This window comes from Pan troglodytes, chromosome 12 (assembly GCF_028858775.2).
Source record: "Pan troglodytes isolate AG18354 chromosome 12, NHGRI_mPanTro3-v2.0_pri, whole genome shotgun sequence".
NCBI lineage: Eukaryota > Metazoa > Chordata > Mammalia > Primates > Hominidae > Pan > Pan troglodytes.
The window spans coordinates 113,974,636-113,990,509 of NC_072410.2; the positions used below are offsets into that span (position 1 = coordinate 113,974,636).

Consider the following 15,874-nt stretch of genomic DNA (forward strand, 5'->3'; position numbering starts at 1 on the left):
AGTCAGACCATGAACCCACTGGGAGGAATGAGCAAGTCCAGATGCACTGCCTTTATGAACTGTAACAGTCACCGCAAAGGTCTACAGCTTCACTCCTGAAGTCAGTGAGACCACGAACCCACCGGGAGGAATGAACAACTCCAGACGCACCGCCTTTAAGAGCTGTAACACTCACCACGAAGGTCTGCAGCTTCACTCCTGAAGTCAACAAGACCACGAACCCATCAGAAGGAAGAAAGTCCAGACACATCCAAACATCAGAAGGAACAAACTCCAGACACACCATCTTTAAGAACTGTAACACTCACTGCAAGGGTCCGCGGCTTCATTCTTGAAGTCAGCTTGACCAAGAACCCACCAATTCCAGACACATTTTGGTGACCACGAAGGGACCATTGTTTATCGCCAAGTGGTGAGTACCATCGGACCCCTTTCATTTGCTATTCTGTCCTATTTTTCCTTAGAATTTGGGGGCTAAATACTGGGCACCTGTTGGCCAGTTAAAAGCGACTAGCACGGCCGCTGGACTACGGACACGGGTGTCAGGCTTTCTGGAAAAGGGCTCTCTTAACCCCCGACTCTTAGGAGTTGGGAGCATTGGTTTGCCTGGAACCAGCTTCCACTTTTCCTGTACCTCTGGGCTGAGCTGAGGGTTGACAGAGAGGAAAGCCATTCAGCTCCGGGGTCCCGACAACAAGTTGGTTGACCCTGCGGCCATGAGCAGAACTCTCAAAGTCATGTCGCCCAAGCGAGACTCGCCCATCTATCCTATCTATCCTGACCCTTGCCTCCTGGGTCCTAATGCCTGTCAGACAAACTTCCTCTCGCCTCTCTTCTCCAAGGCTAGTCCTGCTTCTAAAAACCACTCCCTGTCTCTGATGCTTTTCTAGTTTATCCTGTAAGAATGATTTCTAGTATAAACTTCAGGACTCTGTTACCTTCTTTAGGCACCCGGGCTCACCAATCAGAAAGACATAATTTTTGCGCAAAGCCCCATCGTAGGGGGGACTATCTGGAATTTTAGAATCCCTCCTCAGACAAGCAGTCCTAACAAAAACTATTCCTGAAGCTAGGATACGGGGTGCCTCAGAAATTGTATCCTTCCTATTCATATAAGTGAGGACAAAAGGCATCACTCTTGTAACTCTGGAGATCCCTTCCCTCCCTCAGGGTATGGCCCTCCACTTCATTTTTGGGGCATAACATCTTTATGGTACGTGGGTAAAGTCCTAATACTAACAGGAGAATGCTTAGGACTCTAACAGGTTTTTGAGAATGTGTCGGTAAGGGCCACTAAATCCAATTTTTCTCGGTCCTCCTTGTGGTCTAGGAGGACAGGCAAGGGTGCACGTTTTTGAGAATGCGTCGGTAAAGGCCACTAAATCTGACCTTCCTTGGTCCTCCTTGTGGTCTAGGAGGAAAACTAATGTTTCTGCTGCTGTGTTGGTGAGCTCAACTATTCTGATCAGCAGGGTCCAGGGACTGTTGCGGGTTTTTGGGCAGGGTTGTTTCTGCTGCTGCATCGGTGAGCGCAACTATTCCAATCAGCAGGGTCCAGGGACCGTTGCAGGTTCTTGGGCAGGGGTTGTTTCTGCTGCTGCGTCAGTGAGCACAACTATTCTGATCAGCAGGGTCCAGGGACTGTTGCGGGTTTTTGGGCAGGGCGAGAAACAAAACAAACCAAAATCATGGGCGGTTTTGTCTTTCAGATGGGAAACACTCAGGCATCAACAGGCTCACCCTTGAAATACATCCTAAGCCTTTGGGACCAATTTGACCCACAAACCCTGAAAAAGAGGCAGCTCATTTTTTTCTGCACTACAGCCTGGCCCCAGTATTCTCTCTCTGATGGGGAAAAATGGCCACCTGAGGGAAGTACAAATTACAATACTATCCTGCAGCTTGATCTTTTCTGTAAGAGGGAAGGCAAATGGAGTGAAATACCTTATGTCTGAGCTTTCTTTTCATTGAAGGAGAATACACAACTATGCAAAGCTTGAAATTTATATCCCACAGGAGGACCTTTCAGCTTACCCCCGTATCCTAGCCTCCCTATAGCTCCCCTTTCTATTAATGATAAGCCTCCTCTAATCTCCCCCACTCAGGAGGAAATAAGCAAAGAAATCTCCAAAGTACCACAAAACCCCCCAGGTTATTGGATATGTCTCCTTCAAGCTGTAGGAGGAGGGAAATTTGGCCCAACCTGGGTACATGTCCCCTTCTCCCTCTCTGATTTAAAGCAGATCAAGGCAAACCTGGGGAAGTTTTCAGATGATCCTGATAAGTACATAGATGTCCTACAGGGTCTAGGGCAAACCTTTGAGCTCACTTGGAGAGATGTCATGCTATTATTAGATGAAACCCTGGCCTTTAATGAAAAGAATGCGGCTTTAGCTGCAGCCCCAAAGTTTGGAGATACTTGGTATCTTAGTCAAGTAAATGATAGAATGACAGCTGAAGAAAGGGACAAATTCCCTACTGGTCAGCAAGCCATCCCCAGTATGGATCTCCACTGGGACCTCAACTCAGATCATGGGGACTGGAGTCGTAAACATCTGTTGTCCTGTGTTCTAGAAGGACTAAGAAGAATTAGGAAAAAAGCCATGAATTACTCAGTGATGTCCACCATAACTCAGGGAAAGGAAAAAAATCCTTCTGCCTTCCTTGAACAGCTACGGGGGCCCTTAAGAAAATATACTCCCCTGTCACCCGAATCACTTGAGGGTCAATTGATTCTAAAAGATAAGTTTATTACCCAATCAGCTGCAGATATCAGGAGAAAGCTCCAAAAGCAAGCCCTGGGCCCTGAACAAAATCTGGAGGCATTATTAAACCTGGCAACCTCGGTGTTCTATAATAGGGACCACGAGGAACAGGCCCAAAAGGAAAAGTGAGATCAGAGAAAGGCCGCAGCCTTAGTCATGGCCCTCAGACAAACAAACCTTGGTGGTTCAGAGAAGACAGAAAATGGAGCAGGCCAATCATCTGGTAGGACCTGTTAAGAGTGTGGTTTACAAGGACACTTTAAAAAAGATTGTCCAATGAGAAACAAGCTGCCCCCTCATCCATGTCCACTATGCAGTGGCAATCACTGGAAGGTGCACTGCTCCATAAGACAAAGGTTCTCTGGGTCAGAAACCCCCAACCAGATGATCCAACAACAGGACTGAGGGTGCCCAGGGCAAGCGCCAGCTCATGTCATCACCCTCACTGAGCCCCAGGTACAGTTTAACCATTCAGGGCCAGGACATTGACTTCCTCCTGGACACTGGCGCGGCCTTCTCAGTGCTAATCTCCTGTCCTGGATGACTGTCCTCAAGGTCCATTACCATCCGAGGAATCCTGGAACAGCCTGTAACCAGGTATTTCTCCCACCTCCTCAGTTGTAATTGGGAGACTTGGCTCTTTTCACATGCCTGCCTTGTTATGCCTGAAAGTCCCACACCCTTATTAAGGAGGGATATATTAGCCAAAGCTGGAGCTATTATCTACATGAATATGGGGAACAAGTTACCCATTTGTTGTCCACTACTTGAAGAGGGAATCAACCCTGAAGTCTGGGCATTGGAAGGGCAAAAAATGCCCACCCATTCCAAATCAGGCTAAAAGACCCCACCACTTTTCCTTATCAAAGGCAATATCCCTTAAGACCTGAAGCTCATAAAGGATTGCAAGATATTGTTAAACATTTCAAAGCTCAAGCCTTAGTAAGGAAATGCAGCAGTCCCTGCAACACCCCAATTCTAGGAGTACAAAAACCGAATGGTCAGTGGAGACTAGTGCAAGATCTTAGACTTATCAATGAGGCAGTAATTCCTCTATATCCAGTTGTACCCATCCCCTATACCCTGCTCTCTCAAATACCAGAGGAAGCAGAATGGTTCACTGTTCTGTACCTCAAGGATGCCTTCTTCTGTATTCCCCTGCACTCTGACTCCCAGTTTCTCTTTGCCTTTGAGGATCCCACAGACCACACGTCCCAACTTACGTGGATGGTCTTGCCCCCAGGGTTTAGGGATAGCCCTCACCTGTTTGGTCAGGCACTGGCCCAAGATCTAGGCCACTTCTCAAGTCCAGGCACTCTGGTCCTTCAGTATGTGGATGATTTACTTTTGGCTACCAGTTCAGAAGCCTTTTGCCAGCAGGCTACTCTAGATCTCTTGAACTTTCTAGCTAATCAAGGGTACTAGGTGTTTAGGTCGAAGGCCCAGCTTAGCCTACAGCAGGCCAAATATCTAGGCCTAATCTTAGCTAGAGGAACCAGGGCCCTCAGCAAGGAATGAATACAGCCTGTACTGGCTTATCCGTGCCCTAAGACATTAAAACAGTTGCGGGGGTTCTTTGGAATCACTGGCTTTTGCCGACTCTGGATCCCTGGATACAGCGAGATAGCCAGGCCCCTCTATACTCTAATCAAGGAGACCCAGGGCAAATACTCATCTAGTAGAATGGGAACCAGGAGCAGAAACAGCCTTCAAAAACCTTAAAGCAGGCCCTAGTACAAGCTCCAGCTTTAAGCCTTCCGACAGGACAAAACTTCTCTTTATACGTCACGGAGGAGCAAGGATAGCTCTTGGAGTCCTTACTCAGACTCGTGGGACAACCCCACAAACAGTGGCATACCTAAGTAAGGAAATTGATGTAGTAGCAAAAGATTGGCCTCACTGTTTACGGATAGTTGTGACGGTGGCCATCTTAGTGTCAGAGGCTATCAAAATAATACAAGGAAAGGATCTCACTATCTGAACTACTCATGGTGTAAATGGCATACTAGGTGGCAAAGGAAGTTTATGGCTATCAGACAATTGCCTACTTAGATACCAGGCGCTACTCCTTGAGGGACCAGTGCTTCAGATATGTACGTGCGTGGCCCTCAACCCTGCCACTTTTCTCCCAGAGGATGGGGAACCAATCGAGCATGACTGCCAACAAATTACAGTCTAGAGTTTTGCCGCCCAAGATGATCTCTTAGAAGTCCCCTTAGCTAATCCTGACCTTAACCTATATACTGATGGAAGTTTATTTGTGGAGAATGGGATATGAAGGGCAGGTTATGCCATAGTTAGTGATGTAACCATACTTGAAAGTAAGCCTCTTCCCCCAGGGACCAGTGCCCAATTAGCAGAACTAGTGGCACTTACCCAAGCCTTAGAACTGGGAAGGGGAAAAAGAATAAATGTGTATACAGATAGCAAGTATGCTTATCTAATCCTACATGCCCACGCTGCAATATGGAAAGAAAGGGAGTTCCTAACCTCTGGGGGAACGTTCCCTCCATTAAATACCACAAGGAAACCATGGAGTTATTGCATGCAGTGCAGAAACCCAAGGAGGTGGCAGTCTTACACTGCCGAAGCCATCCAAAGGGGAAGGAGAGGGGAGAACAGCAGCATAAGCAGCTGGCAGAGGCAGCAGAAAGGAAAGAGAGAAAGAGACAGAAAGTCAGAGAAAGAGAGGATGAAAGAGAGACAAAGAGAAGGAGACAGAGAGGAAGAGACAAAGATGGAGTCAGAGAGAAAGAGACACAGAAAGTCAAAGAGAGGAAGAGACAGAGACAAAGAAGTCAGAGAAGTAGTAAAGAAAAAACAGCGTACCCCTTTCCTTTAAAAGCCAGGGTAAATTTTAAAACCTATAATTGATAATTGAAGGTCTTCTCTATAACCCTGTAACACTCCAATACCACCTTGTTATCAGTGTAAACAAGGGCATAGCCCGAAAGCACTGAGGCCACTGACAGCCCGTAGCCTTCCTATCAAAAATCCTTAACCCAGCAGGTTTCCTAACAGGGGATCTAAATCTTAATTATCATACAAAGGTCCCATCAGGCATAGGAGGAACTCCCTTCAGGACAGGAGATAGATGGTTCCTCCCAGGCGATTAAGGAAAAAGACACAATGGGTATTCAGTAAGTGATAAGGAAACTATTATAGAAGCAGAGTTAGGAAAATTGCCTAATAATTGGTCTGCTCAAACGTGTGAGCTGTTTGCACTCAGCCAAACCTTAAAGTACTTACAGAATCAGGAAGGAGCCGTCTATACCAATTTTAAGTTAATATGGACTGAACAAGGTCTTATTAATAGCAAAGAAAAATTAAAATCCCAAACTTACAAGGTTTTCAACTAAAGTAAATTTTGCTAAAAGTTAACAGTGTAACATGCATTATCCTACTGCCACACACTCTCAAAGGATTTCTCAGTTTGCAGGAAGTGACGAAATCTATCCTTACTCTACAATCCCAAATAGACTCTTTGGCAGCAGTGACTCTCCAAAACCACCGAGGCCTAGACCTCCTCACTGCTGAGAAAGGAGGACTGTGCACCTTCTTAGGGGAAGAGTGTTGTTTTTACACTAACCAGTCAGGGATATTACGAGATGCCACCCGGCCTTTACGGGAAAAGGCTTCTGCAATCAGACAACACCTTTCACAACTCTTTTTTTTTTTTTTTTTTTTGAGACGGAGTCTCACTCTGTCACCCAGGCTGGAGAGCAATGGCTCGATCTCGGCTCACTGCAAGCTCCACCTCCCGGGTTCATGCCATTCTCCTGCCTCAGCCTCCTGAGTAGCTGGGACTACAGGTGCCTGCCACCACGCCTGGATAATTTTTTTTGCATTTTTAGTAGAGACGGGATTTCACCATGTTAGCCAGGATGGTCTCAATCTTCTGACCTCGTGATCCGCCCACCTCGGCCTCCCAAAGTGCTGGGATTACAGGCATGAGCCACCGTGCCCGGCTCCCTTTCACAACTCTTATACCAACCTCTGGAGTTGGGCAACATGGTTTCTCCCCTTTCTAGGTCCTGTAACAGCCATCTTGCTATTACTTGCCTTCGGGCCCTGTATTTTTAACCTCTTTGTCAAATTTGTTTTCTCTAGAATCGAGGCCATCAACCTACAGATGTTCTTACAAACGGAACCCCAAATGAGCTCAACTAACAACTTTTCTGGAGGACACTACAGCTGCAGGGCCCCTTCTTTGCTCCTATCCAGCAGGAAGTAGCTAGAGCGGTCATCGGCCAAATTCTCAATAGCAGTTGGGGTGTCCTGTTTAGAGGGGGGATTGAGAGGTGAAGCCGGCTGGGCTTCTGGGTTGGGTGGGGACTTGGAGCACTTTTCTGTCTAGCTAAAGGATTGTAAATGCACCAATCAGCGCTTTGTATCTAGCTAAAAGTTTGTAAATGCACCAGTCAGCGCTCTGTGTCTAGCTAATTGGGTGAGGACTTGGAGAACTTTTGTGTCTAGCTCAAGGATTGTAAATGCACCAACCAGCACTCTGTGTCTAGCTAAAGGATTGTAAACACACCAGTCAGCACTCTGTAAAATGGACCAATCAGCACTTTGTAAAACAGACCAATCAGCCTTTGTAAAACGGACCAATTAGTACTCTGTAAAATGGGCCAATCAGCACTCTGTAGAATGGACCTATCAGCACTCTGTAAAATTGACCAATCAGCAGGATGTGGGTGGGGCCAAATAAGGGAATAAAAGCAGGCCAGGTGAGCCAGCAGTGGCTCCCTCTAGGGTCCCTTTCCATGCTGTGGAAGTTTTATTCTTTTGCTCTTCGCAATAAATCTTGCTGCTGCTCACTCTTTGGGTCCCCACCGCCTTTATGAGGCGGTAACACTCACCATGAAGGTCTGCAGCTTTACTCCTGAAGTCAGCAAGACCACGAACCCACTGGGAGGAATGAACAACTCCGGACGTGCCGCCTTTATGAACTGTAACACTCACCATGAAGGTCTGCAGCTTCACTCCTGAAGTCGGGGAGACCACGAACCCAGTGGGAGGAATGAACAACTCCAGACGTGCCGCCTTTAAGAGCTGTAACACTCACCGTGAAGGTCTGCAGCTTCACTCCTGAAGTCAGCGAGACCACGAACCCACCAGAAGGAAGAAATTCTGGACACGTCTGAACATCAGAAGGAACAAACTCCGGACACACCATCTTTAAGAACTGTCACCGCGAGGGTCTGTGGCTTCATTCTTGAAGTCAGCGAGACCAAGAACCCACCAGTTCTGCACACAATCTGATAGCCACAGGTGTGCTTGTCATGTCCATCACTCCTTTTTAGAAAGTATTATTCACGTTCAGAGTCTAATTGTAGATGTGTTTCTGTGTTCTCTGAAATGAGTCATGGAAGGCCCCCCTTGGCCCTTCATTATCTTCCCCACACATGGCGCCCAGCAACTGTGTTGTAAATAGGGTCGATATGAATCATTCAACTGCTGCAAGTAGTGGGCCTTTATCCTGGCCCATTCTGTGGGAGTGTCTCCCAGCCCTTGACCTACGTTTGATTACAGGAAACATTCCGTTTAGCTGCCACTAATGTAATTCAAGTTACCAGGAGTAAACAGAGATGGATCCATTTATGGTTTGCTTTGTCTCTTCCCCACCCTACCCAACCAAGCCTTTCTCCCTGAATGTATGTGTGTTCACAAAGCAGTGTGGTACAAGGTTCTTCAGAAACATGCAGTGTTGTTGTCACTCATAAGTGGAAGTTGAACCATGAGAACACGTGGACACAGGGAGGGGAATATCACGTATCGGGTTCTGTCGGGGGGTGGGGGCTAGGGGAGGGTTAGCATTAGGAGAAATACCTAATGTAGATGAGGGGTTGATGGGTGCAGCATACCACCATGGCACATGTATACCTATGTAACAAACCTGCACGATCTGCACATGTATCCCAGAACTTAGAGTATTAAAAAAAAAAAAAAAAAAAAAACAGTGTTTTCCTGAGGCTGAGAAGCTGGTGACAGGCCTGCAGGGCCTCCTTGATGTGTGCCCTCTCACCCGTTCTTTCTTCTTCAGTTCTGCTGCTTATCCCAGTGTCTCTCCTTGGAACATCCTTCCAGCCATATCTGCATATCCAAACTTCTGCAGTCTTAAAGGCCCAAACTAAATGACTCTTGTTTGAAATGCATTCCCTCAGCTCTCTCTGTGCAGATCTTCAAATAGCTCACTGGGCAGTGGATACTTTGTTATGTAGTTTATTCACATACCTTTCATTTCCTGTTCTCAAGAGAAAGCTTCTCCAGAAACAGCACTTCCCTTTTGATTATTAGGTCCCTTCAGCGCCACTGGCTTCTTAGCAGTTCTGGCAGTTACTATGCAAAGGTGTGAATGGGAGAAGGGACCCAGCTCCTATTAAACATCTGCTGTGTCTCAGATACTATTGAATTTAATCCACACAGCGGCATTATTATCCCTTGTGTTTTATAGGTAACCGTTTTGAGAAAAGTTAAATAACTTCCTTGTCTTCCACAGCTGATGTGGGGTCAGGATTAAGTGTTCTGACTCTTATGTCCAGCTGCCTATGTACCCTGCTGTCTAGGGCCTCTTGTGCCAAGCGTGCCTGAAGCTGCAGTCCTGATTTCCCTTCTCAGTCAGCTTTCTCCTCCTAGTTAGTTACCCTGGTCAAAAACCTTGGTGGTTCCAGGTATGAAACCCCACATTGGATACATTATCAAATCCCATTGACTTTCCTTTCAGAATAGATCTAGAGGTGACTTCAGACCTCCTGTGCTGTTACCCTGGTCTAAGCCACCGTCTCCCCCTGCCCACCTCCCCTGCCTCCTCCCCCACCCCCTCCCCCTGCCTCTGGTGCCCCCACAGTCTTTTTTCAACCTAGAGTGAGAATATATTCTTTTAAAACCAAGTCACTCTTTTGCCTAAAATCCTCCAGTAGTTTCCCGTGTCACTCAGATCCAAGCCTGTGTCCTCACTCTGCAGAGCCTGCTGGATCCGGTGTCCTGCTTGCTATCTTTAACTTCTGTTCCTGTCCTCCTTGCTCATCACATTGGCCTCCGTACTGATCCTCCAACATGCCAGTCACACTTCTTCCTGGGGCTGTTGAACTTACTTTTCTCTCTTCCTGGAATATTTTTACCCCAGGCCTCCACAGAGCTTGTCGTCTATTTCACTGTCATCTTCTGGGTGAGGCCGGTTCCCACCTGTGTTCTGTATTCCTTAGGCCCCTTACCCTGCTTCATTTCACTGCCCAGGACTGGCAGCATCTGACACACTGTGTCTTTTACCTGTTTGTTTGTTTATAATCTGTCTCTCTCCAGTACAGTATAAATTTCATAGCAGCAAGGACTTGGCCTGTCTTGTTCACATTGTATCTTTGGCACATAGAACAGTACTTGGTGCATCTTAGGTGCTCATTAATTAAATACTTTTTTTTTTCTGAATGGAGCAGTAAGTAAATGAATGAATGGATGACTAAGACCAATGGCCTTTTCTATTATCTCTCACTTTGTATTCATTTGGTGTTAGGTAAGTGGGGTTACTTGGTGTCAGTGGATCTTGTTTGGTTGAAAGGGTACTTGTACACTTAGGATAACTGAGGTGAACAGTTAACAGTTTGCCTCCGTTGCTGGGTAACACATGTCCTGGTGGCAAGCTGTTACCTAGTAGATGCTTTTAGTTGATTTGTAGCATTAATATACAGACTTCCCTTAAGCTTAGTGGTCTCCCAGAGATAATGGAACAATCATGAAAGTAATTGTTCATTTTTAGCATTCATTATCTTGTAATGTTTAACTACATTTGAGTTTTACTGTGTAATAGAACCAAATCCTACTATTCTTGTTCTTTGTAGAGAAAAAAGTGTGTGAATATATTTTTTAACTTTTTCATCCTTTGTTTTATTTCAGAAAGTCTGGAGTTTTTACTTCAGCTGAATTTTTTAATATTAGCTGAAACTGTTACATCAGTTGAAGTATTACTTTGGACAGTTATATTTCATATTTTCCCACATTCTTAGCAGAGTATCACTGGAGGGAAATTTCGGTAATACCACTTAAATATACTAATGTTGTCCTATAGAAGGAAACGGAAACTCCATCCTGAGGCCCTGACCTCACTCTGGAAGTTCCAAAGCCTTCTGCTTCTCCTACCTTCTCCAGCTTCCCATTTCCATCCTAGGGAAACAGGAGGTTCTTTCCAATTCGTGTCAAGGTATCCCAGACTTTTCTAGGGCCCAGGAAGTGGTTAGATACTGAAGCTCCATTAATACAAAGTCAACAGAAATTTAATAGTTAAAATGTCAGTAAAGATGTAAGTGAAATAGTTGTGTGAATCACCCTAATTGTCCTGAACCAGAGATTTATGAACAAAATATGCTGTTAAGAAAGCCCACTGCAGTTACCTCCCTGTGCACCATTGCACTGTTTTTGTTGTAAGTGCTTCCTGCACAGTCGTTCCTGCTGCGGAAGGGTGAGATATGCCCTTTCCCATCAGTCTTTCTTGTCTCCCAGCCATATACCTGCTGCATTGGACTCATATGTCTGTTTTGCCCTCCAATTTGCATTTCTGAGCTCTCTTTAATCTGCTCATCCCTTACTGAACTTTTCCTATAATCCTTTCTTATTTTCATCCATAACATACTCCTGCATAGTTCCCTGTGATAATTTTGTCTTCTGTCTTTCTGTTTCTCCATGTGCTACGCACCGGCTGATGGGTTGGACCAGAAGCCTTGGGACTGCCATCCACTTAAAACAAAGGGAATGTGTTGAGCTAATGACCATCAGGAAATGAAACCAAAATATGATGAAGCATTTCTATAAACCAGTCACCACACTGATAGTGTATTAGGTGCCAGGTACTGAAGGCACAGAAATAATTAAAGCTGTGTTCCTAACTGTTGAGTAGCTCATGGGCTTTTTGTAGTAATAGAAAAGTAAACAAATCATTACAATATATAATAAATGCTTTCAAGCACAGATGAGAAAGAACAGATGGGAGAGAGTATAATTAACCTACAGAAGGAATAATAGATCTTGACTGGACACTTAGATTCAGTTTATTTGATATTTTAAAAATATTTATTGGCCAGGCACGGTGGCTCACACCTGTAATTTCAGTACTTTTGAGAGGCTGAGGTGGGTGGATCGCTTAAGCCCAGGAGTTTGAGACCAGCCTGGGCAACATAGCAAAACCCCGTGTCTACAAAAAATTTAAAAATTACCCACGTGTGGTAGCATGTACCTGTAGTGTCAGCTGCTTTGGAGGCTGAGGTGGGAGGATCACTTGAGCCCAGAAGGTCAAGGCTTCAGTCACCCGAGATTGCACCACTGCACTCCAGCCTGGGTGACAGAGTGAGACCCTGATGAAAAAGACATTTTGTTAAATTTAGCACATATTTTTTGCCAGACACTGTGCTACATGCTGGAGATTCAGTGGTGAACAAGATTGTTAGGTTCCTTGCCTCATGGACTTTCTTAAAAAGGGAGAGATTTTAAAACAACCACTGAGATTTAATAAAGAAAACAACTATGAATGTGAAAACACCTTGAAGGAAACAAACAAGGACTAAGATGAAATGAAGAGTATTTGCGTGCGTGTGTGTGTTTTTGTGGGCACAAGGGAAGCTACTTGAGATAGAGTTGTCCAGTGGGCCTCTTGTGTGAAGTGACTCTTCAGCTGATTCATGAAGAGGGAGGAGTAACTTATCCTTGTAAAATGCTTCGAGGAAGAGTAGTCTGGGTAAAGGGAGCAGCATTTGGAGAGAGGCTGGAGTATTCAGGTCTGTTTCCTGCCTTCCCTCCCACTCTGTTAAGGCATGATTCTTGGAACCAGCAATACAGCTACATGTCACCTGTCCTCCTAGCTACACGTCACTCATCCTCTCAGGTACATGTCACACATACTCCCAGCCACACCTTACCCGTCCTCCCAGCCACATGTCACCCGTCCTCCCAGCGCAGCTTACTTTCATAAGAGTTTCTGTGTCCTTTGCACCTGATGGAATAGAAGTTGCATGTGGGTTCAGGGGCCCAAGTGGGCACAAGAAGGACACTCAGAGCACTTATTTGCATTTTTTTAACATCTTGTCTATGTATACCTGACAGCTTACTGTGTCACTGAATTGACAAAATAAATGTAATAATTATTTTATCAGTTGTTACTATGTTTTAAGGTGATGTGGAAATTAGAATTTGGAACTGAAGAGAATTTTATAACTCACCAGTGAGCTAAACTATGAAAAGAATTAGGCAGTGTGAGAAAAATGATTCTCTCCCCCAGGGAAATGGAAATTATAGGGCATTTTTATCATTTTCAAGGGCTTGAAGGATATCTATCTTGCAAAGCAGAAATAGCAATCGGGTGTTCCAAGCCACCTGGGGGATTAGGTTGGTTGAAGCATGATTTCCTGAGGAGTGAGTATGTAAATGTAAGAACTGACTTTTTAAGGGAACCTAAGAGAAATCTCCTCCCTTAAGCACTTCCAGTTTAAGAACATTTGTCATTGATGAGACCTTCCCGTTAGTTGAGGAGAATGAGCTGTAGCTTCTCAAGGGCCCAGGTCTGTGAATCAAATTTCCAGTGGTAGGAATGTTTAAAGCAAACCCTTGCTGCCGTTTGCTGACCTTGTGAGAAAGACACCTCTGTTTGCGAGAGGCAGCAGTTCGAGCTTCTGCACTGAGCGGTGTGGACTGCTGGAAGAGAGCAGGTCAGAACTAGACCCACGGGGGTCTAAGCCTCCCTAGCCTGGGGTCCTCTCCCCTCCTGGCCCCTTTCCTTGGCAGTGCATGGGGTGATGCTGCGTGCGCCACACTGTCCTCAGGATTCCGTGAAACATGTTCTCCTCTGCATGTGTATAGAGCACAGTCTACCTTGAGGCAAAACACAATTTTCTGGGTTTATTATATTATTGTTTCAAAAAATTAAATAACTTCTGGTCAATTGTTCTTCAATATAGTTTGTAAGCTAATGTAATAAAGGATAAAAGCCTTCCTGGTGGTTTTGTTTATTCTTATTTTATTTTATTTATTTTTATAGAGATGGAGTCTTGTTGTGTTGACCAGGGTGGTCTCAGACTCCTGGGCTCAAGCGATTCTCCCGCCTCAGCCTCCCAAAGTGCTGAGATTACAGGCATGAGCCACCGTGCCCAGCCTTAACTGTTTTTTAATACTGTCTGTAAGCTAATGTCATCTTTAAAGGTTAAGATGCATCCTGGTGGTTTTCTTATGTGGATGTGTTTTTTCCTTTCTAAGTTATTCATTCAATTATAGTAATTATAAGATATGGGAAAATAATGCCATTTTTTTCTTATGATTTTAAAGTCCTTTTTCCTTTAAAATACATCATGATTTCAGTGCCTTAGATGGCTGTGTTTAGAGTCTGTAACTCCTCGGTGCCTAGTTTTTAGAATAGGGAGTTGAGAGTCTGTCCATGATATGTTGAAGAAAGTACTGAGCGGAAAGCAGGAGACTGGGGCCACATCTCATGCCTGCGTGCTTCTTACCTCCGGGCCTTGTTTTCTAATGTGTGAGATTTGGAGGCCGGGTTAGATCACTGGGTCACTGGAGATTTCTTTTAGGGGTGGAGCCTTTTTCTTTTGTTTTTCTTTTTTTGAAGCCTCGGAGAAAGTCCAGATCCCCATCGCCTATGCTGTCCTCAAATACATAACTCCTGAGTTATTGCTGAAATCCCTTGGAGGTCTTTTTTATGTTAAAAATTTCAGGATTTGTAGTGATAAAAGCAGAATAAACTCTTAACTCATATGTCATAAGTATTGTTTTAACTTTCTTCTTTTAAAACACTAATTTTTTTTATCTTGTCACAGCCCAATGATGATCATTACTCAGAAGATCACTAGTTTGGCTTGCGAAATTCATGATGGTAAGAATTCTGAAATTAATTTTTATTGCTGAAAAAATTTAATTCCAATAATCTTTTGCTTGAGATATTGCCATAACTTTCTGCTATTAGAGTAAGGAAATGGAGGGAGGTAAGATAGGGAAATATACTTAACTGTGCTTAGGATTATGAAAAATGCTTGCTTTCCTTCAGTGTTTTATCTTCGTTTTGAATTCAGTGCAGTGACAGTAGAATAGTGTGATTTAGTCATATGGCCCACAGTAGTGATAATTTGACATATAAAGGAAAGAGACATTTGGTCTAGATCAGGTTTTATTATTTCCTGCTTCAGCTCCTCGTTAAATTTTTATTATAATTTATGTGCCTTCCCCCACCTCTTCTCCTTGATATACACACATTCATAATTACATGTTTCCATGTATTTTTATTAGAAATATTTCTGTCTTCAGTGAGTGGATATCTAGTCCTGGCCTAACAGGACTCTGAGTCGTGAGATTTGGGCTCTGATTCCTTCGAAGACTGAAGAAACGAAGCATCCTTGTTAGAATGGTCATTTGTATGTAGCCTGCGGAGCTTTTGAGATGAGTTTGAGCCCTACTGTGTCTCCACCCATCCTGTGCCCACTCCCCGGGCAGGTTTTCCCTCTTATTGTCAGAGAACCAGCCTTGACAGTACTGTGCAGAGAGAGAGAGGAGAATTTTTCCTCTTGTCCCCTCTGGCTACTAACAAGCAAAATTAACACTTAGTTTTTTGAGGGGGTGGTGGAGGGAAGGAGGTAGATTAAAAACTCTCTGCTACTTGTTTAATCAAGTCTGCAGGTTAAACAGCAACTATCTTTCTGCTCTTCAGAAAAAGAAGCACCACTGAGGGAAAATTCTGCATACAGGAGGGAACATGAGGATGTGGTTGGAGTGTGGGTTTTGATGGATGGGCAGATGTACGCTCAGATTCCAGTTCAGCTTCTTACTGCTTCAGTTTTCTCCTTTGTCAATTAACAGTATGATTCAGCTTGGAGGGTTTTTTCTTGGATTGTAATTTATGCACAGTGTCTTGTAGTTCTTGCATTGTGATCAATGAAGTGGGTGAAACTCACTCGACCCTGTTACTAGACTGTAGTTATAAAACTTACACTAGGAAACACTGTAGGTAAAAGCCTATAATTATCTTCAGGTGCTAGAACTTCTGTAGTATGCTGGTAACAGATTACTCCTGTGACACTGGAAAGAGAATATAGGAAAGTCGTGGATCAAGGATATAATTTTGTCCA

General features: G+C 44.5%; 1 protein-coding gene across 7 annotated transcripts in view; it reads left to right on the forward strand.

Moving 5' to 3' along the window:
* MBOAT2 (membrane bound O-acyltransferase domain containing 2) overlaps positions 1 to 15,874 on the forward strand; it is a 151,023-nt gene that overhangs the window by 101,443 nt on the left and 33,706 nt on the right. For all 7 annotated transcript variants that reach the window (XR_010149637.1, XM_063790131.1, XM_016946738.4 and 4 more), the window contains one exon: positions 14,573 to 14,628. Coding sequence is in view for 6 of the 7 variants with exons in the window: in XM_063790131.1 (XP_063646201.1) it covers positions 14,573 to 14,628 (56 nt within the window). In the remaining variant the exon portion in view is untranslated. The remainder of the gene's footprint in view (positions 1 to 14,572; positions 14,629 to 15,874) is intronic.